This window comes from Myotis nattereri (genome assembly GCF_964212035.1).
Source record: "Myotis nattereri genome assembly, chromosome: 13".
Classification (NCBI taxonomy): Eukaryota; Metazoa; Chordata; class Mammalia; order Chiroptera; family Vespertilionidae; genus Myotis; species Myotis nattereri.
The window spans coordinates 19,946,481-19,969,995 of NC_138088.1; the positions used below are offsets into that span (position 1 = coordinate 19,946,481).

The window sequence follows — 23,515 nt, forward strand, 5'->3', positions numbered from 1 at the left end:
GCTGCAAACCTCACCTTCTCTGCCTACTACTGACACTCCTCACCAGTGGCGGCCACCTGGCCATCAGCAACCTGGCTGCATGCCTACCGCCCTGTGGACAGCCTCATCACTGGCGAGTGTAGGCAATGGAGGCAGAGGCTGTACCCTCCCCTGAAATCATTGCTCGCCTGGTCTCTAGGCCAGGATGCCGTGGTCTCAATTCTCAAGACAGTCACGTGGCTGAGGGATTAAACTAGAATAATAGACACAAGGAATTAATCTTTTCTTTTCCCAGGCATCGTGTGATTAATTCTCCCTGCATTATCTTAATTAATCCTCGCAACAATCCAGTGAAGTATGCGTTATTATCATCTCCATTTTCTCAGTGAAGAAGCTGATGCTCGGAGTGATTAAGGGGCGGGTCTGTAGTTGCAGAGCTACCTGCCACGTGTCCTATTCCCACACCCATGTTTCTAACAGCACACCATTCAGCCCTACTCTCCCAGGTGGCTCCCATGGGCAGAACCAGAACCCCTGGGAAGACGTGGTAAGGAGGCAGATTTCTTCTGAATAAAGACCTAAAAATCCACTTATTTGAGCTGTTCTCCAATAAAAGACAGCTCTGTCGCTGGGAGCGTCTAAGTAGGCCCCGGCTGACTATTTAGCAGAACTAAACCTCCTGACCACTAAATTCCTGCCTGTTCATCTGCAAGTGTCAGAAAGATCCCCCCTCACCCACCCTCTCCCCTGTGTCTGAATGAGGCTCCGCAGACCCTGGATTCTGGACTTCCAGGGCTGTGGAGACCCCTGGAGGTCCCAGCCTGCAGGCACTGAGCTCAGAGCCCCACTCCCAGTGCCTTACCTGGCTTGGGGCAGGGGCGTCACAGTCCGAGTTTCTATAGGTTCTAGAAGCCAGGAAAGTGGAGCCAGGGCAGCCAGCTTCCCCTGAGGTGTGCTGGCTCTGCCTCACAGGACCTTTACTCACTGCTGAACCCCAGGTTCCTTCAGGGCAGCTGGACATAAACCGTGCTTCATCTTTCTTCCCAACCCACCAGGACACACACACATACAGACACACACATGCACGCGCACACACATGCACACATACAGGCGCACACAGGCACACACATGCATGCACACACACATAGGCGCACACAGGCACACACATGCATGCACACACATACAGGCACATACACACGTACAGGCACACACACAGGCACACATACAGGCACACACACATGCATGCACACACACACATAGGCACACATACAGGCACATACACACATGCGTGCACGCACACACATATAGGCACACACACACCGGTCAACAATGATATGGAGAGATCACTGTTAAGGTGGTTTTGCCAGTCCTTTCCACGTGCCTACAATTTTAAAATTGTTTGAATAGATAACACATCTACATGGTTCAATAGTCAAAATCTCCCACGGGCATCGGGGGGAAAATCTCCTCTCCACCCTGTCCTCTCTTGGGAGACAGTGTTGTCAGTTTCTTGCGTCTCTTTCTAAAAGCATTTTATACAAGTGCAAGCAAATTCAGGAAGTGCTAACTTTGCAGCCAATTCTTCACCATTACCTGTTCTCTGCTTAAAAATATAGCATGTATATTGTAAATAGGATTCGTTAAAATTAATTTACATGAAGTTATTCTATGTTAACAAATGAAAGCGTCTTTCATTCTTTTTACAGCTGCTTAGGATTCCGTTGCATGGATGTGCTGGAAAGAAGCAAAAAGCAAGGCTGGCCGGTGCTTGTGATGCTTTGCGTCTGTGTCCTGGGGTCCCTCATGTGTTGCTGAAGCCATTCCCCTTGACCCCTTCCGAGGCGAACATGGACGCCACTCCTGCCAGCTCTGTGCAGGTGTCTTAGCTGGTGTCCAGGTCAGTCACTTCTCGCCAAAGTACTGCAACAGGACTTCATGCCTGAGCAGCTGCGGAATGTGCCCTGAAGAGCCTGCATCAGTACCTGCAGGTACTCTGGGTTTCACCCTCTGGCTCTGAGAACTGTGTGTGTGTGTGTGTGGTGGGGGGTAAGGAAAGCGGGGCTCTGTCTTCCCTCCTCTCCTCATAGGGGACCCACCAGCATCACCCAGGCCCAGACAAGAACTTAGGGTGTGACAGGCAGCTAGCTGCAAGGCCCACGGAGGTGTTGGCTGTTTACTCATGGACAGGAGGAAGGGAAAGCACAGTACCTACCCTCTTCCTGCCTTTGGAAACACATCTCACTGGAGCTGCAAGTACAGGCCTTCCCAAGGCCTTTCCCCCCTGTTCCCTCCTGGTGTGCCCTTTGGGGCCTCCTAGAGGACCAACGCTAAATCCCTCCCAACATGGATAACTGGTACCCTAAAAAGGGGTTGGGACCAGGAGGTTCCTTGTATACTCTACCTCTCACCCAACATGCCTGCATCACTTTGGAGAAATGAGGCTTCTCTTTAAGAGATGGAAGGAAATGGATTGCCTGGGTGATCCTTGCATGGCCCCAATAACCTGCAGCTAACTGGACATTTCCCCTCATTTCTATAGAAAGCACGGCATGGCCCGGTCTGTGTGGCTCAGCAGTTGAACATCGACCCAGGAGGTCACAGTTCAATTTCTGGTTGGGACACAGGCCCAGGTTGCTGGCTCAATCCCCAGTAGAGGGTGTGTAGGAGGCAGCCAATCTCTCTCTCTCATCATTGATGTTTCTGTCTTTACCTCTCCCTTCCTCTCTGAAATCAATAAAAATATATATTTTAAATAATAATAATAATAATAATAAGAAAACACAGTGTGACTAGAATTTTAGTGAATAAAAAAGAAACATTTCCAGGAAAGAGAATTGGACTCTGAGACTTTGATTGTTTCTTTAATCTACACACAATCACTGAACCTTGTTTATTCCAGATGTAGGGGCAGAAGAAAATTTCTAAACAATTATGCCTTCTTCTCAAGCAAGTCCCCAGACACTGTCTCGTTTGATTCACACAAACGAGGCAGAAGGAGATATTGCTGTTGCCATTTCATAAACAAAGTAACTGACGCTCCAAGGGGCCAAGGGCACAGCCCGCAGAGGGGCAGGGTTTGGGTTAGAATGTGTCTTCTGGTGGTTTCTTCCTCCGCTGCATCCTGCCTCTCAAGGACGTGGACTGGGGATAGCGGGGAGGAAAGCTGGAAATTCCCACAACGTTTTCTGCCTGGGTGAACCAGAACCCCCACCCTCAAGCTCTTGGCCTGGGAAATGAATCTGTTGTGTCTACTCTTTCCATATCCGGCCTGACCTGCTCTGTGCACATCTCTAAACCCACGTGTTGAGCAGGGTGCCAAGACAGTGAGGCCCTTCAGGACCCCACCTGGTCCAGGTGTCTGGGATGATGGATGAGGGTCCAAGGAGGGGGTGTGCCATCCTGCCCTTCATTAGCTAGTGCTTGCATGGGCCCCGTTTTTGGTGCTGCATCAATGTTCTGTGTCATAGGCCAGAGAGCTCCTGGCTATTTACTGTGAATAACTCTGACGCCAGGCTCTAAAAATAGGCCAGAGAGACGGCCATCTCAGACCCAAACGCTTGTCCTGGGAATGGAGTCTGTCCAGAGACACTCTCTGGTCACTCTTGTGGGGTGTGTTTCCCCTTTAGCATGGCCTCCCCAACCACAAGCACACAGCCCTCCAGCGGGGGGTGGGGGTGGGGGACGGGATGCGCACCCAGCCAACCTTTCCATCAAGGCCCCTTTGTCTTATCTCCCCCCAAAGATGCCATGCTTTGAAAGATAGCGCCTCCCAGGAAAACGACACTAGGTCATAACTGATATGTGTTTGCTGTTATTTTTAAAAAATCAATCAGAGGCCATGCCTGCCCATTTAGAGATTTGATCTGAATGGCAACAGGGGTGATTTAATGCTTTTATAAGGGGATGAGACCGGTGGAGTGTTCGGAGTTTTGTGTAGGTTATAAAATATACACAACATAAAATTTACCATTGTCATGATTTTGAAGAGTACAGTTCAGGGGCATTATGTGCCTTCACATTGTTGTGTAACAATCACCACTGTTTCCAGAACTTTTTAAAGCATCCCCGACTGCAACTCTGTACCCATTTCAACAGCTCCCCATCCCTCCAGCCCCTGGCACCACCACTCTACTTCTGTCTCCAGGAATTTGACTATTCTAGGCACCTCATCCAAAAGGAGTCATACGGTGTTTGTCCTTGCTTGTCCTTTGTGACCGACCTCTTTCACTTAGCACAACGTCTTCAAGCTTTACCCATGTTGTAGCATGGACCAGAGCTTTGCTCCTTGTTGAGGCCGACTATATCCCATTGTATATGTATATACTGCAAGAAATGGACCTCTGTGATCCATCTCCAGCATGGTCGGCTTCTGATGGAATTTACTGAATGCCCCCAGGGTAGCGGAGGGGGAGGGAAGAATGTAGGGAAGAGGGAAGGGAAACAAAGAACCGCACACTGGGCCAACAAGGTGGAAACCCCCAGGCATCTGCCTCAGCTAGACAGGGGAGGTGGAGTCAGCTAGAAGGGCCTCCGCCAATTTTTTTAATGGCCCAACAGGAGACAGCAAGACCTGGGCCATGTATGAGGAAACAGGTGACCTCATAGTACTCAGCCAGTGAGGAACCAGAGGTGGGACTAACTAGATGGGCTGTGGGCCCTGCCCCACGTATGTACCTGTACAATGGACACCTACTTTGTCTCGAGTGTTATTAAAAATCTCATTTTCGCCATGCTTCTGTTTCCCAGTTCGTCCTTTGAAATTCGGACAGATGAGTCCTTTCTCACATAGACCACATTTTGTTTATCCTCTTGGAGGAGGCAGTTTGATAGGCATGAGCAGAGCAGGAACAATGGGCCAGGTGCAGAGGGCCACCAGGGGGTAGAGCCTCGGGTGCCTAGCAACAGGCGAAAGTACAAGCCCTTGCACCGCCATTCCCTTAAGCATTGATCCCTGGAGATGACATCTAGGCCTCAGGTGTGTTTCCACTCCAGGCCCAGGAAAGCAGCAAAACCATGACAGCCGGACCAGCTGCCATGGCTAATGACCCCCTCCCCTGGCGCCAACCAATCCGTGGAGGCCTTCTTTTGCTATAACTTCTTTCCTGAGCCCATTTCTTCTACCACTCACTTCTTCTCCCTCTGTGACTTTATAAATAAACTTTCTCTTATGATTTGAGTTTTGGCTCGGAATTCTTCCCTTAGCCAGAACTCAAGCACTGAGGTTGCTGAACCGAGGCTAGCGCCTGGCGCCATTTTCTCCACTGCTAACACAGTCATCTGTCAATGGGCTCTTGGATGGTTTCCACCTTTTGACTATTATGAATAATGTGTAGAGTTTTAAGATGCTGGATTTTAAGTCCCTGACAAGAGTGCCTGTGTGAACCCTGAGGACAGAGACCCCAGGTTGGGAACTGGGATTTCTGCCAACTTAGCACTTATGGATGACAGAGCAGAGTCTCTTAGGGCAGCGAGGATTGTCTCCCTCCCCACGCCCATCCCAGCTGCTCTGATTCCTACGCTGGGCTTTCCCTCTTAACTAAAGTGGCTGGGAAATTACGTTCTCCCCACGGGATGATGTTTTATGAGGCTCTTTTTATAAGCATCGCTTTATTACCCTCAGCAGAGTCCTGTGTCCTAATACCTGGGCCTTGATAGGGGCTTTGTCCCGCTACCCAAGGTATGCAAGGGCGGATTTCTCCGTTCGTGCCATCCCCCGCCTTCGGGCTGGTCAGGTCTCCTAAGGTGACTGCTCTCCCAGGGGTGGAAAGTCAGAAGATGAATTGGATGTATGATGGAGGAAAAGGACCAGACCTGTTGACACCCAGTACCCCCCACCCCAGAGGGGCTCTTGGAGGGACTCCGGGTCCTGTCCTGCCATGGGCAGTGTGAGAGGTCCTGCTAATCATGGGTCTCCACTGATGAATGGCCTCTTGACTTCATCAAGGCCACGCAACACTCAACAGACCAACGCGAGCTGGAGGCGGGCGGCCAGGCCTGGACCCCACAAACCACAACCTGCCCAGCCCTATGCTGAGGACTTTCTCTTGGGGCCTGGAGGACGCATGAGTTGATTTGGGTTGGAATAGAGGGTGGAGTTGGCAAAGTAGGGTGAGAGCCCCCCAATCATTAGTCTACTGTGTATTCATCCAAAAATCCAGGTGAGAGCCAAACCGAGAACTGGACGGACAAAGCATGGCTATTAAGCTCTGTACCGTTTTGCATCCATTTCCTCAGCTCACCCCTCAGAAGTGCCACTGAGGAAAGACAGATGAGGACGTGAACCAAATGGGTTCCTTACAACCAAACAATATTGACTCGATAATAGAACACTTGTTGAATAACCCAATTATTTATGTTTATGGAATTTTATTGTTGTTGTTTTCTCTCTCTCTCTACAAAAGCACTAGAATCACTGTGGAAATTTTACAAAATTGACATAAGCAAAGAAACAAAAATAAAAAGCACCCAGAGCCTACCATAAGAGGTAAGTATAGAGTCATTCTTTATGCATATCTATCTATATATTTAAAATGTTTGTAACAGCTTTATTAAGGCATAATTTGTGTATAATAAAATTCACCCATCTTAGTGTATGTTTTGCTAAGTCTTAGCTATTGTATACAATTGTGTAACCACTAACGCACTCAAGGTATTTCTAGCACCCACCCACCCCTGACCCCCAAATGCTCTGTGCCAACTTGTAGTCAGCCCTGTTCCCCCGACTCCTGGTACCTGATAACCACCCCTCTGATTTCGGAATGTCACGTACGGAGAACCATGCGGTGAGTCTGTCTTCTTTCACTGCGCTCGACGTTTGTGAGATTCATCCATGGTACGGCATGTGTCGGTTTGTTCCTTTTTATTGCTGAGTAGCATTCCATTGTGTGGACATATTGTATTCAGTTTGTTCATTCATTATTTGATAGCCATTTGGGTTGTTACTAGTTTTTATAAATTTATGAATTACAAATAATGCTGCTATGAGCATATAAAAGCGTGCGTGTGCGTGCACACACACACGTTCAGTTTTCTTGGACAAATACCTAGGTGTGGGTTTACTGGCTGTATGGTAGTGTATAGTTTAACTATAAGAAACTTCTAAAGTGTCTTCCAAAGTTGTTGCACCATTTTTCATCCCCAGCAGTGTATGAAAGTTCCTGTTGTTCTTGCCAACTTAGTAGTATCAATCTTTACAAATTTTTCCTGATCACTAGTGATGTTGTGCATATTTTCATATGCTTATTGGTTACGCTATATTTTTTGTTGTAAAGTGTTATCAAATCTGTCTTTTAAAATTATGATTATATTATAGACACTTTTGTACAAAAAAATTGCCCTAAATTTAAGAGAAACTTATCACTCATAGGTAGATGATTTTAAACCCATCAAGAATGGGTTTAAGCACCCTGGCCGGTGTGTTTCAGTGGTTAAAGCATCCGCCTGCACACCAAAGGGTTGCTGGTTTGATTCCCAGTCAAGGGCATGTACCTGGGTAGCAGGTTTGATCCTGGGCCCCAGTCAGGTTGCGAGCTGGAGGCAACCAATCAATGTGTCTCTCTCACATCAATGTTCCTCTCACTCTCTCTCCTTCTCCCTCCCTCCCTTCCACTCTCTCTAAAAAAATAAATGGGGAAAAAATATCCTTGACTGAGGGAGGATTAACAAACAAACAAACAAACGAATGGGGTTAAGGTAAGATTAGCAGATAGAATGTGATAGATGTGGGAGGATGTTTTGATAGGTGGTTTGGAATGGCCCCTCTGAGGAGGTGGCATTTGCATACAGGTATGAATGAAATGGAAGAGGGAGCCATGCTAATTGCTGAGGAAAGAACAACCCAGAGGAAACATCATGTGCAAAGGCCATAACATGGGAGGGGGAATCGATGAAAAAGGAATTAACGCGTATCAATATGGTACTGAATTTCAATAATTATGATTCTGGTCAACTCAAAACATTTACTGAGTTCCTGTTAAAAGCCAGGCATAATTCTAAGAGCTTTGTTGTGTATTTCTCACAACAGATCATAAGCTCCATGAGGACAGGGGCTACATCTGTTTCACTCACCTTCGTGCACTCGGGTCTAGGACACTGCCTGGTACACAGGAGGCACTCAATAAATGTCTGCCGAATGAATGAAATAATGAAATAAGCAGGTAGCCATTATTATTCCCATGTTATCGATGGAAAAGCAAGGCTCAAAGGAGTTAGGTAACTTGTTGAGGGTCCTATAACCAGGAGATGCTGAAGCTGAGATGCAAATCGCAGTTCATCTGACTAGGAAGCCAGGTTTTTGCCTCTCCCGGAAGCTGCTATGGATTCTCCTTCCTATATTTGGGAAACTGAAGTTCAGAATAAAAGAAAGAGGGTTGATGGAGGTCCCCTTGAATCCTAAAAATAAAACCAGACGACCACAGGCTCCAGACTGCTGTTTTGGCCACAAGACCACATTTCCATCACATTTAGTGGTTTCCAAAGATTTGAGATGGAAAGAATACCATCTCAAAGTAAGAGGTGTAAATTTAGTTTGGTCCAACCCTGCACCAAGCCTTCAAGGCAGGCCGGGGCTGAAAGAGATCCTTTGGGTCCCTCTGCATGTGGCCACTGATGGGGCGAAAGCTGCCACCTGGCTGTGGTGTCCACCTTGAGTTGTGTTCTCTTGCTACGTGTAATGCCCAGGCCTTTGAATCCCGTCACCAACAAATGCTGCTGTTGTCATGTGCAAGCAAACAAATTAATGTGGGTGGAAAAACCCAAGCTTAGTGATTTGGGCAAATTAATTGGGCTGTCACATGGCCAGGGGTGGTGTTAAATCACTCTCTGTTTGAGGAGTAACCGTTCCCCACCCTGGTCTGTCTCCCTCTCTGCCGAGAGGTTAGAACAGCCAAAGCCAAGCTCGTCCAGCGACTGAGCAGCCTATATTTATGTTGTTGTTTTTCCATTGTTGACACTATTACAGATGCAGCCCCCCCTTTTCCCCCCTTTGCCCATCTCCACCCAGCGCCCGCCGCCCCCTTCCCCGGCCTTCACCACACTGTTGTCTGTGGCCATGGGCGGTGCCTATATGTTCTTTGGCTAATCTCTTCACCGTCTTTTTCCAGTCCCCCCACCCCCCTTCCCCTCAGATCTGTCAGTCTGTTCCATGTATCCATGCCTCTGTTTCTATTTGACTGCCCCCAAGGAGGAGCATTTTGCATAGTGTATTTTGTTCATTCACGGTGTTTGCTGTCTGGCGGTTTTTTGAAGCCACCTCTATTATCGTAATCACCCCCTTTTATTATCCTCTAGTCCAGCCGTGGGCAAACTACGGCCCGCGGGCCAGATCCGGCCCGTTTGAAATGAATAAAACTATTGAAAAAAAAGACCGTACCCTTTTATGTAATGATGTTTACTTTGAATTTATATTAGTTCACACAAACACTCCATCCATGCTTTTGTTCCGGCCCTCCGGTCCAGTTTAAGAACCCATTGTGGCCCTCGAGTCAAAAAGTTTGCCCACCCCTGCTCTAGTCCATGTCTTTGGAAAATGATTCTGTTATCTATGCTATAAATTATGGAAAATGAAAAATGAATTAATTGTGAAAGAACATAGTGTTTACTTTTCACTTTCTGTCACAGTACTTCTCCCCCTTTTGCATCTATACTCTGAATGAACAGTTTCCAGGCAAAACAGCCATCCTCCCACCAAAAAGGTAGACAGTAGGCTGTGTTACCACTGACATAACTGCAGTATTCCCATTTTGCAGCTGGGGAAGTGAGTTGCAGAGAAGTCACGGCATTTCCTTGATGTCCCAAAGCTCATAAGTAGTGAAATCAAAACAAAATTTCAGGCTTTGTGGGTTGCATTCCAGTGTTCTTGACACTAAACCAAATTACCTGTTGGTTAGCTTCCCCCTTTCAAATGTGACAGGGTAGACAAAACTTAATTCTGGCATGGGTACGCTCAACAAACTTAGTGTCTGTTGAGTCTAAGAACATAGGGGAACTCCGCACAGACAAGTGAGCAGAGATAGGAAAGACAAACATCACAATGTGAGCTAGTATTTTCTTGATGAGGTATCATGGTTGAGCACATAACTAATGGAACAGCCTGAGGGGGTCAGAAAAGTGTTCCCATAAAAACTTGAAATGTCTTAAAGACTGAGCTATAGACAACCAGGTAGAGGAGGGTTTGAAACAGGAAAGTGATACACTCAGATCTTCATCTGTTAAAGCTCACACTGGCAACAGGTAGGGAATGAGTTGGAGGGAAATGGGACTGGAGACCAGTGAGTTAGGAGTTCTTTGTGGGAATCCAGGTGAGAAACCCAGGATTGGCTAATGCTGTAGAGATGAAGAAGAGGCAGTAAGTTCAAGAGGTGTTAGAAAGATCCATGCATTATTACCTGGTAAATGGTAGCTTGTGGGAAGATTGGTCATCATGTAAGATGCTTTTAGTTGCCATTAACAAAATCTGACTCAAAGTAACTTAAAGTATAGGGATGGGTTGGTTCATAGAACAATAAGTGCAAAGGATTGGTTGACCTAGTGGCTCTGCTCTGCCATTTACAATGTAAACTTCATCCTCAGGCTGGCTTCCTTCATGGTACAGAATACAGCTATCAGCAATCGGAGCTACAAGCTTTCTTGTTTACATTAGGAGAGAGAGAGAGAGAGAGAGAGAGAGAGAGAGAGATTGAGAGAGAGAGAGAGAGAGAATATCTCTTCCCAGGAGTTTCTCCTAAGAGAACAAAGTAACTCCTCAGAAGGAGTCAGCAAACTCATTGGCTCAAATTGGGTCAGGTATCTATTTTTGAACCAAACCTTGCGGCTAGGGAAATCCCATGTTTTTCAGTGGGGTTCTGGAACAGTTAATGGGCTGGGATCCAGTGGTTCTCAACCTTCCTAATGCTGCGACCCTTTAATACAGTTCCTCATGTTGTGGTGACCCCCAACCATAAAATTATTTTCGTTGCTACTTCATAACTGTAATTTTGCTACTGTTATGAATCGTGATGTAAATATCTGATATGCAGGATGTATTTTCATTGTTCGAGACCCACAGGTTGAGAACCACTGGTTTAGACTAATCAAGACCCACACCTGGAACTAGAGTCCATCAGCAATCAAATTAATCTGGGGGAGGGGGAAAAGACTGCTGGGAAGTTGTGTCCATTAGAATGTTTTTCAGCTGCAAGAAACAGAAAACTGAATCAAACCGGTTTAAATACAACAACAAAGTCACGTGAGATAACAATTTCACAGAATTTTCCGTTTGGCATCTTAATTGTAGGTTTATCACTATTACCTGCAGGGTGCCTCTCCTCCAGGTTGTAAGACAGCTAGAGTTGGCAAATGCCAAGACAATGTCCAAAAAAGGAAGAACATGGCCTCTTCCAGTATATAGCTCATAAAAGCAAGAGAGCCTTTCCCAGAAGCTTCTATCACACTTCCCCTTACATAACCTCGGCCAGAATTGGGTCACATACCCACAACCAAACCAGTATTGACAAGGGAATGGACCACCGTGATTAACTTAGATTTAATCAAGTTAAATCTGACCCCCGCCCCCCCCCCTCCCCCCAGCCCGGGGCTGAGATAGCACCAAATTCCCTAAAGCACATGGCCATACAATGGTGGGTAGATGCATCTGAACAACAACAGAGTCCTGTTGGGAAGGAGAAAGGGAGTGTAAAAGGTGTTGGGTGGGCAACCACCAGTGGCTGCTGCAGAGCTTCACCAGGAGGAGCTTAGAGGAACTTCCAGGTTGGCTGATTGGGCAGTTGTGGCACCGTTAACTGAGATAGAGGACTCAGGGGAGGAAAAGGTGAGCTCATTTTTTGACCTGGTGAGTATGAGATGCCAGTCAAGTAGAGAAGTCCAGAAGGTAGCTGCATATAAGAGCTGACTACTCTTTCATCTTGAAATCCCCTCTTTCTTCTGGTTTCCAAGACACCACAGTGTCCTGTTTTGTCTCCTACCTCTACAGCAAGCATGTCAAACTCGCGGCCCACAACAATATTTTTGTGGTCCAGCCAATATAATGGTACGTAAGAAATGTTTTAATAAAAATTTCATAACTTAATTTTTACAATATCCTGTTATACATAATTATTAATAACGAACTACAATGTTCACTAATGACTGATTTCTATAATCATGTTGCATTCATTTCCCTTACGTGCCTTATGCACAGGTGCACCATTTCTCTCCACTAATACCAGCAGCGAATATTTTAGCAGCCGATTGTCACGTCATGAGTCTTGAACTGACTTGTTTGGTGTGCGCAATAGGAAATATTTCGCTTTCGGAGAACAAAAAAATAGGTTTATTTGCATTACGCTTATTAATTTGTGCAGTTATTCAGTGTCTGGTAAGTTAATGTTCAAGAAAAATATTAATTTTTATTAAAACGTTCTATTATCTTATGTTAACGATTATGCATTTATTTCAGCCCTTTGTATTCAGCATGTCTCTATCAAAATAAACCTACACTTCTATGAAAATTGAAGCTTTTGTTTTTTTGCAGCCCGCATAAACTTAACCTTGTTTATTTGGCCCATGTTAGCCTTTGAGTTTGACATGCTTGCTCTACGGCATTCCTTCTCAGATCCCTTTAGGAAGCTGCTTCTGTCATCCTTCCCTGGGATACTGGGAGTCCTCAGGGTTCTGTTCTAGGTCCTCTGCTTTTTTAAATTATTGGTATATTTCGTCTCCTATGACTGAAATTGTCCAAAAATTGTTTATTTTTATTTGTTACTCCTCATCTGAGATACTCTTTCCATTGATTTTTAGAGAGAGTGGAAGGGAAGATGAATGGGAGAGAGAGAGAAGACAGAGAGAGAAACATCGATGTGAGAGACACATCGATTGGTTGCCTCCTGCACGCACCCAGGGCAGGGGATCGGACCTGCAACCCAGGTACATGCCCTTGATCAGGAATTGAACCTGTGACCGTTTGGTGAGCAGGCCGACACTCTAACTACACTGACTAGGGCAACATCCGTTTCTTTTTAAGTTCATAAGTCTCTGGATCAAGAGAAGCCATATCTTGACATAATGCAGATACTATCATGAGAAATTAAACTTTGACTCTGATGTCATGACTAGTTGAGACTTTTGGGTACACTTTTTGTAGGGAGAGTGAGTGTATTTTTCATGCAAAAAAAGGATAAATGAATACTTAAGAAGTAGACTAATAAAAAAGTCATAATTTGTTTCACTCTCTATCCCAATTAAATGACCTCAGCAAATGATAAACCATCAACCAGTTGTAGCCAGAAACCTAGAAATCATCCTCAAATCCATCTCCCTCGTCTTTTCCTTTGTGCACCAATGATCAATTCCATTAATTCTATCTGGAATGTTGCTCTGTACTCAATCTTCTCTTTTGCCACTTAAATCCAGGGCACCACCACCCTCTTCCCCCCAGGCCACTGCAGCAGTCTTCTCATTATCCTCCCTGCCTCTAGTGCTGCTAAACCCCAATCCAGGCTCCAAGCTGCTAACAGAGTCACTTTCTAAGGCAATTCTGACCATGTCATGTTCCTGCTAAAACCCTTCTTAGGTTTCCCACTGCTCTTAGGAAAAAGTTCAAACCCCGTATGAGAGTTCTCATTGCCTTTCAAGGCCCTTCACTTTAGCTCTGACCACATCTCTGGTTTCATCTCCTAATAATCATTTCTGGCTTCTGTCTTACCCCCTTTGCCTTCTCATCCTTTAGGTCACAGGTTAAGGTCACTTTCTTGAAAAGGTTTTCTGCTCCCATAATTCAATGTCTTGTACTTCCTCTATTACTCTACTTACCCACATTCATTGTAATTATTTGTAATTATTTGTTAAAGTCTGTCTTCTCTTCATTTGTTGAAGTTCTGTGAAGGCCAGGACTATGACTTTCTAAGTTCTAGATCCCTATTATCTAGCACAGAGCATGGCCACAATAAATGTTAAATAGTACTTAGTTTTTGAAAGTTTTCATGATATAGGACCTATAGGTGGTAGTTGACACCAAATATATACATGAAATAACTTAGGGACATAGTATCTCTAGAAAGAGAGAACGTGAAAAGTAGGAAAGACAATGATGGCCTGTCCAGATGGCTCAGTTGGTTGAGCATTGTCCCATACACTGAAAGGTTGTAGGTTCAATTCCAGGCACATACCTGGGTTTCGGGTTGGATCCCCGGTTGGGGAAAGCAACGGATCGATAGTTCTCTCTCACATCGATGTTTCTCACCCCCCTCTCACTAAGCATGTCCTCAGGTGAGGTTTAAAAAATAATAATAAGATAAAAAAGAAAGACAATGATGATTAAGATGAAGAGATGAAGGGTAGCCTGGCTGGTATGGCTCAGTGATTGAGCATCAACCTATGAACCAGGAGATCATGGTTTGATTCCGAGTTAGGGCATGTGCCCGGGTTGCGGGCTCGATCCCCAGTGTGGGGCATGCAGGAGGCAGCCAATCAATGATTCTCTCTCATCATTGATGTTTCTATCGCTCTCTCTTCCTTCCTCTCTGAAATCAATAAAAATATATTTTCATAAAAGAGATGGAGGGAAGGCTAAGGGGAAGAATGATTAATGAGTGGCCAGAGAAGTAGGAGGAATGTCAGAAGAGAATGCAATAACAAGTCAAAGTGGAGAGAGCATCAGAAAATCGCAAGTATCCAACAGAGTCAGTCACAGCAAGAGGAGAGGCACCGAAAAGTGCCATTGGATTTAGTTACAGAGCAAGAAAGCTAATGTTTAAAAACAGTTGAGTGCATCATTTGTTAAGCTAATATACTTAAGAAGGTTTTTCCAGGTGATGGGCACACGGTGCAATATACAGATCTGATAACATAGAAACCTGTACCTGAAACCTATATGTTCATGTTGACTAATGCCACCCCAGTAAATTTAATTAAAAAAAAAAAGAATGCTTACGTATTACAGGGAACTGAAGTAGCAAAAGATTGGCTAGTAAGGAATAAAGAGAGCTCTAAAAATAAACACAGTAGAAGGAGCAGCTACTATCCCTAGGACTGAGAAACACAGTACCCACGGAAGAAGTCCCACCAGAGCTGAGAAGCAAGTCTTGTTGAAGGTACCAGCTATGTGGCCTCCTAACGGCTAAGGGGAGAAGTCACTGGGATGCCACATCGGTGGAACTTGCTAGAAAAATGCCCTCAGTGCAGATGTTCATAGGGAAATGTCCCCCTGGAGCACTCTGAGACAAAACTGCTGGAAGAAGGTGACAGTGAAGCTGCCTGCCATGGTGCAGGAGCCAGGCCCGGAGGAGCTGCACGCACCGCAGGAGCCAGAAGCCCCCGTAGGGGCCTGTGAACCAGCACACCAGAGTCCTTTAGCAACAAAGAGGGCAACGGAAAAATATTCACATGCCCCAGAGAAGGTGGAGAAGGCTGAATCTGACGCTTGTAGGCCATAAATTGATAACTGGCACACTGTCTGTGGTTTGCCTTTTCATTTTCTTAACTGTGTCTTTTGCTGAGCAGTTTTAAATTTTGATCAAGTCCAATTCATCTTTTTTTTTTTTCATTTAAGGTTAATGATTTTTGTGTCCACTCTTTGTCTAGCTTAAAAAAAAAGAAGGTATTTCCCCCTTGCTCCTCTTCGCTAATTTCTCTATCTATTGGTCCAGCAGAGAGTCACTGAACATCTCCTCTAGGCCAGCTACTGTGCTAAGCCCCAGGGAGACATCAGAAAGAGAACAGGTCCACCCGGGGCCTGTGGGGCTCACCACCCTTGCCTTCAAGGGAAAGTTACAAAGCACTGACTTGTGCCCCAGTAAAGCCAGGGCTTGACACTTCATTGAAGTTGGTACTGATTGGCTCTCCGAACACATTCAATGATATAAAAGTTAGTGCGTAAGTCCAGAGGTCAGGAAAACTTCACTATCTTGCTCTGAGCTGGCAGGAGGCAAAAGGGAAAGTATGTGTGGCACACTATTGCATCATTTCTGCCTGCTCATAAGTCAGTCACAGAGGAGAATCTGGGTTTTTCCAAGAAAACTAGTTTCATTTGCCCAAAGGCAGAAAACAGAGCAGTTCCATTAAAAGAACGTCTCCTCAAAAACTCTCTGAAGTTGATCCTATTTAATATTCACTCTGCAGAGATTGTTAGCTTTCAACAACACGTTGTGTTACTGACTAAACGACTGCTCTACGGTTGTTGTTCCCCTCTACCCTGTGTTCTAACTACGGGTAAAGGTGTGGTGTAGTGTCCAAAGGGTCAGTGAGTCGTGGCCTCCTGAAAATTAATGGGAGTCTGGACGGAGACAAGGGAGGGACACTTTCTAACAAATTAGAATTTTCTTACTACATTTTCACTTAATAAAAGGTGCATCTCATTTTACATAATAGACATTGTTTTGCAAAAATAAAGTTTAAATCAAAAAGGTTTTAAGGCACCCTTGTGAGAAGCCCTGGCCATCTAACTTTTAAAATAAAACTAAGCATTCTGTGAAATGTGAATAATCATTTCTTAATTTATAATTAGGATTTTGAAATAAACTTTTTTTTAACCATATAGATTGGGTATGTAAGTGATGCAAATTTCTGCCCACAACAACCTCAATTAGACTTTAGCTTTGGGGGTCTGGCCTGATAAACTGGAACAACAGTAGAAAAATAAGCTCCATAGTGCTTCTGCTTGACAGAAATGTCCTCAAGGGACCCTGAGCTCAAGCCTGAACTTTTCCAATGCTTCCATCTCAAGTCCCCGAGGAACTGGGGTGAGTCTAACAAGGAGGGGAAGCGGGGGAAGTAAATCCTCCTCCACTGGGGAGGGTGAGAATAACAAGTCATACTTGTTGAGTGCTTGCAAGGAGCCAGGCTCTTCCTCCAACTCCTGCCGTGTATCACTCAGTTAATCATCCCAACAACCCATGAAATAGTCATTATGACTATCTCTGATGAGAAACTGAGTCAGAGACATTAACAGCAATTTGGCTGCTGTCATGCACTTACAAAGTGGTGGGACTGATACTTCGCTGGTGCCAGCCGATACAGGCTGTCGGTGTTATGCCTCAGCTTTGCTTATGGATTAGACAAATGCAAATGAACACCATGACGACCGGCCACAGGCAGGGCCAGTCGGTAAAGCGGGTGGGTGACTTATAAAGGACTTCTGAGATAAGGACTCACTCTGTAAGGAAGGGTGTGTGAGAATCAAAGGTGAATTCCCAGTGCCTGTGGTTGGGAAGAGGTCCGCGGCCAATTCCTAGCGGGTCCAAACCGAGAACTTGAGCTTTTACTCTCTTGTCAGTGCCCCAAAGTCCGCAGGCCAAAGAGCTGAGCCACAACCGGCCGCCAGCCACGTGGCCCAGCCCTGCAGCCAGGGGGCGGGGCTGTGGAGGTGGAGCCCGAGGGCGGGGCTGGGACTCAAGGACGCCCAGGCCGGGCGGAGTGCGCCTGCGCGCGAGGTGGGCCGGCGCGGGTGGAGGGGACCCGCGAGTGGCGTTAAAGGCGGCTCCCGGCGCCGCTCCCCTGTCCAGTCCAGCAGTGCGCAGGCGCGGAGGGCTCCCTTGTCAGTCGGCGCCGCGTGCGGGTTGCTTGCTCTGTGGCGGCGGCGGCTGGTCTTCGGCATCATGAGCGGCTTCAGCAGCGAGGAGCGCGCCGCGCCCTTCTCCCTCGAGTACCGAGTCTTCTTCAGTGAGTCCGGCGGCCCCGCGGTCCCTCCCCGCCTGCCCCTCCATTCATTCCCGGGCCTCGCCTCGCGTCCCGCCTGGGCGCCTGCGGCCCGCGCTCAGCCCCTCTCCCGGGCGCGGGGTGGGCTCCTCCGGCCGGTCCCTGGGGCCTGGGCCGACCCGGTCGTCCCATTTCACAGGTCCGGCCCGCGGGCGGGACGGCAGGGGCTGGGTTGGACCCGAACCTGGGCCAGGCTAGTTTTGCAGGTGTTCGGCTGTGTGTGATGGGAAAAGGAAACCTCTGAGTCACCCTAGAAAGGTGCCTAGAGGTAAACGAATCCGTTTAAGAGGATTGTTCAATTAGGAAGAAAAGAAGGAGGGGTTGGAGCGGGGCCGGGGAGATCCCCCGGGACCTTCGTTCCTTCTGTAGCTCTGACTCTGGGCCCTGAGCGGGTTGAGTGCCGCCCCTGGCTTTAGGGACGGGGAGACTGAGGCCCCGACCATCCTTGGGGGGCGGGGGGTGCTGGTAGCGCCCCTGCCTGTCCGCCTGCCGCCTGCTTTCCCACAGCGCTGATGCTGGGAGCCGCCAGTGAAACAGAAAGCCATTCCCTTCCAGGCAAGCGGGTGACGTCAGCCTGGCCAGAGAGTTAGAAAGCGCCAAGTTTTTCCCGGTGCGGGGTCTAGGCGTCCGGGGTCTAGGCACCTGCCCACCCGCACCGGAGCGGAGGAGGCTGCCGGCTGCGTGCACCGCGCTCCCCTCCGGCGCGCACCGCCGATGCCCTGCAGGCGGCGGAAAGCCACCCGGGCTTTACCCTTCAGCGTTACTCTCTGCCACCCGCTCCCCTAGCCATTAGGACTAGGTGATTGGAGGCGTTCGGAGAAGTGTCACCAGGGGCACTTCTGTTTCAACTGCTTTACCGTTTTATTTGGGAGGAAATGGGCAGGTGCACTCATTTCTGTGAGCGCTCCAAGTGTGTGAAGGGCAGGAAGGAGTGGGTCCAAAGGGAACTAATGGGAATACTGAGAGAAAGAACGGAGCTCCTATCAAAAGTAGCCCGGGGTGGGAGGAAAAGGTAGCTGAACTCTCGAGTTTGCACATCTGGTTGAATATTAGACTACCCTGTGAAATTCAGGGAGGCTGCCACTCTCCACTTTTTTTAAATGTTGGAAATAGCAGCAAGAGCAGTGCAGGGACTTTCGACAAGTCACTGAACTATTTCTTCCGGAGTTGCTGTTGGCACAGGAATTCCTCGGTAGGAGGGTTTTCGAGGGGTGACTGGTTTGAAGGACTGGGGGTGGTTTGGGTGAGATTCACGCTATATTTGCAGAACAAACAGTTTTCAGATTGTGTATTGGTAGCAAATATTTGATAGCCATGAAGGAAGACCAATGCCACTCCTTGACTTTGGCACTGGCTAATGTAACTTTTTACCTGATGGAACTCTCTGGAACTTAAGAATACCAATAATTAGATCCAATTATATCACTGTATAATTTTAAGTGTGTTTTTTTTTAAAAAAAAAAAAGTCATAGATTTCTTGGACTCCTTCCTTAATAGGAGATATATTACCTTCTGTAATGTTACATTTGCCAACCTCTTTAAAACTGAGAGTGGGTTGGACGGCAGTCTCAGGTTGACTTTATGGGATGGGAGTGGTCACTGTTGGTTTCTAAACCTGAAGGGATGCCATGTGGACCGACTTTTAAGTTTCCTGGAGAAAAATAGGGAAGTTTTTAAATTACTTTTTGGATATGGTAGTTTGGTCTCTAGAATATAGAAATTACCTGTGAAAGTGTTGTTGCAACTTGGTTATCCTAAAGAAAAATCATAATCTCAGCTGGCTCTGTCTTCCTGGAACAGTATTTAAGGCAACATGGTTTATAATTCAGCAAACTGACCCCCTCCCTTCTCTTTGAGGCCAAGGATAAGGCAGTCCCTGTCCTCATTATAGAGGCTAGTACCTCTCCGATGCCTAAGGAATGCAGGGGGTGAAAACTTAACCCAGTCTTGGAGGAGAGTCAGGAAAGGTGGAGTAGACAACCAGTTTTTTTGTGGGAATAAAATCTTGGTGTAAAAACGTGTACTGTACCATTCTGGTGAGTGGTGTTGACTTTAGGGGAGGCTATGCATATGGGAGCAGGGGGTATATGGGAAATCTCTACCTTCTCAATTTTATTGTAAATCTAAAACTGCTCTTAAGAATTAAGTTTCTTTAAAAGTGTACTTCATATAATTAACCAAAAAAGTAATAACTTTTTCTAATTTATTTTGCAGAAAATGAAAAGGGACAATATATATCTCCATTTCATGATATTCCAATTTATGCAGATAAGGTAAGGTGTTCTTATCTTTTGAACCCGGTCTCTTTACTGAGGTCAGATAGTTCCACATATGGATTTTCTTATATTTTAACTAGAGGCCCCGTGCATGAAATCATGCACGGGTAGGGTCTCTAGTGGCTGCTAGCTGCTGGCCGGGGCCTCCTTTCCCCTGGCTGCCTGCTGCCACTGCTGCCACCACAGGCGGCCAGGGCAGGACCAGCAGGGGTGGGGGGCGGGCGGGTGGGAGCAGGAGGGGCCAAGAGCAGTTGGCCAGCCCCACCCTTGCTTGAACTCCCAGTGGAACTCCTGGGCGAGGGGACAATTTGCATATTAGGCTTTTATTATATAGGATAAGTTCTTAAAATGCCTCATTGTGCTGTGAGTTAAGGGGCATTGACTAAGTAAGAAGTCAGTCTTAAATCCAGATTATTCAGTTAAAGAAGCAACTATAACTTGGGGAAGGAGTAGAGGAATAGAAGCAAATGTTTTAAAGCTGCCTCGATTAACAAAAAAAATCACATTGGTGTCTTTTGTATGTGTATTTGGAACTAAAACCTTAGTGCTCCATTAGTGGTTTTAAAATTAAGTAGCCAGCCCAAAATTTGGGCTGTGGAATATTTACTAAATAATAAAAAATAAACTAGATTATTCAATGAATACAGAAAAATTCAGTACTTTTAATGGACCATAGAGTTAAGTCTGCAAATAGTGTTAATAAAGGTAAGTCCACAGACTTCTAAAAAGAGGTGCCTGTTCCTGTATATACAGTCAGCCAAAGAAATCTAACTTTAGCACAGATGATAGGCTTACCACAAAATGGAAAGAATCTTTACTTCCCTAGGAAAAAAAAGTCTACATATATTTCAAAATACTCATGATCCTTGGGAAGTAAAATTAATTGCTAGTGACTCTTTTCATTTTTACTTTCATTTTTGCCTTTTTATGTTTCCTAACCTTTTAATAAAGAGCATGCATTATTTGTACAGATTTAAATAGTCATTTAAAAAGAAAACACAGCTTTTTTAGCCTTCTTCCTAATAGAAGTTTGTACTGAATTTAGGAACTGACACAAAAATAAATGTTTGATTCTTTTCTCTACCTTTAAAACATTTTTTTTTCATTTACTCAAGAAGCTTGATTCACAGTGAGTGCAAATCTTTTGGAGTTTAAACGCTACATAGGTTATTGATCTTCTTTAGCTAGATGTCTATACATAAGCATGTGAGCATCATATCCCAGCGCACATCTAGAATACTACTAAAGATGAAATTTTATCCTTGGGTGTGCTGTCTCACTATTTGTCTGTGCTTGTTTATCAGAGAGGAACAGACGAATTCATTTTACTTCTACCAGGAAGTTAGCTGCAGGTTTGTATTGACACTTGGACATTGGCAGAAAATCCAACCTGTGTGTTGCTTCCAAGGAGCCTACCTGAGCTGGGGCTCTAACTGGAGGCCGGGGAACAAACAGCCCCAGGCCAGCGATGTTACAGGAGGGACCTCTGATTGGCATGTGTTCTCCTGTGGGATTCTCAACGTGTATTTACTCACAGACTCTGCGTTGTTACCTCTGATTTCCTAGGAGTTGATGTGAACTGCAGGATCCTTCCTTCCTCTTGAATAGGCATCATTTGAATGTTTTTTGTATAAGTCGTATGTATAGCAAAGTACTTTACCATAACATCTTGCACCATTTTGAGTAATGAAGAGGTATAAAGTGGTTACCCTAAGTTTATTGATGGCACCTTGGCATACAGATGTACTAAGGAAGGAAACATTGTTTTGACATACAGCTGTGTTGTGTTTTTTATTTTTATTTACTTACTGATTGATTGATTGATTTCAGAGAGGAAGGGAGAGAGAGATAGAAACATCAATGATGAGAGAGAATCACTGATTGGCTGCCTCCTGCACACCCCCACTGGGAATCGAACCGTGACCTCTTGGTTCATAGATCGATGCTCGACGACCGAGCCACACTAGCCAGGCTGTGTTGTGTTTTTTTAAAGCAGTGTTCCTGCCTTAGTCCGTCCGGGCTGCTGTAACAAAATGCCACAGCACGGGTAGCTCATAAACAGCAGAAATGTATTGCTCACAGTTCTGGGGCTGGAAGTCTGAGATCAGGGTGCCAGCTTGGTCAGGGGAGGGCCCTCTTCTGGTTGCAGACATCTCAGAGTATCCTCACGTGGCGGAGGCGCCCAGGGCGCTCTGCAGAGCCTCTTTATAAAGCACTAATCCCATTCCCGAGGGCTCTACCCTCATGTCTGACCACTTTCCAAAGGTCCCACCTAATATACCATCATCTTTGAGGTATGAATTCTGGGGGGACACATACATTCAACATATGAATTTTGGACTTGAACATGAATTTTGGGGGGACAAAAACATTCTGACCATAGCAATAAGTGACTTGACAATGTTCTAGCCAAGGACTAGAATGATCATAGCAATTGTGGTATCTAATCTTCTTGTTGCTTCAAGTTTCTTCATAATAGGAAACTGAAGACTAGATTGGTGTCATGTAAAACATCTTCACTCAGGTTATTCTGTGTCTCCTTAAAGTCTCATACGGATTGGTTGTATCTGTAATCTGGGATTACTTCAATGAAGACTTTTAGCCCTGATTGGTGTGACTCAGTTGGTTGAGCGTCCTCTCATACATACACCGAGAGGTCGCCAGTTCAATTCCTAGGTTTGATCATGTGCCTGCAAGCCGGCACATGCCCAGGTTGCAGGCTTGATCACCAGATGGGGGCATGCATGAGGCAGCTGATCCATGTTTCTCCCTCTCTTTTCCTTTCTCTCTAAAATCAATAAAAACATATTTTAAAAAAATTCTTTGCTCTTGTACCACCCAAAGGTGGCTCAAAAGCACAAGCTCTTGCAACAACTCTGTATTTCGCTAGTGGTCTATGCCTCAGTGAACTTCAGTACTTCAGATTACCGCCTGAGAAACAGGAAAAAGTTCCTTTGTTTCGTTTTTAAGGAAATTCACTGTGTACAAAATGAGTAAGGGTGTGGTACACATAAATTATTTTGGATTATAGCCTAAGTAAAATAACAGATTGATTCAATTGGCTACAGAAGAGTGTGATTTTAAAAATATTTCAACCCTAATTGGCCTGCGGACTGAAGGGTCATAGGTTTGATTCTGGTCAAGGACATGCAGGCTGGATTCTGGCCCCCAGGTGCTTGCCGGAGGCAACCAATTGATGTGTCTCTCTCACATCATGTTTCTCTGTCTCCCACTCCCTACCACTCTCTCTGAAAATCAATGGAAAAAATATTCTTGGGTGAGGATTAACAACAAAAATTCCAATGTAATTAAATTTACATACATTTTTGTGTGTGTGTTGCCATAACATGGTCATCCATTAGGCAGATGATAATGAGAGAAGGTACCTTTAGCATTAACACAGTCAGTTCTACTAAGGAAAATGCCCAAAGGATTATCCTACTCCAAGTCAGGACTTTTCAGTGTGGAGAGCATTTGATTTGGGATACATGCCATTAGGTAATCAATCCAGCCAGTTCTGGGAATCTTAACTCAGACACGCTGCTTGAACTATTTCCAAATCCATTGGGTAGAAGAAGGCAAGGGCAAGGACT

General features: G+C 45.8%; 1 protein-coding gene across 1 annotated transcript in view; it reads left to right on the forward strand.

The window, feature by feature from the left end:
* Window positions 1-17,374: 17,374 nt before the first annotated feature.
* PPA1 (inorganic pyrophosphatase 1) overlaps window positions 17,375-23,515 on the forward strand; it is a 28,884-nt gene continuing 22,743 nt past the window's right edge. The window contains exons 1-2 of the mRNA XM_081105084.1: window positions 17,375-17,610; window positions 19,861-19,919. Coding sequence (XP_080961210.1) covers window positions 17,547-17,610; window positions 19,861-19,919 — 123 coding nt within the window. The 5' untranslated portion in view covers window positions 17,375-17,546. The remainder of the gene's footprint in view (window positions 17,611-19,860; window positions 19,920-23,515) is intronic.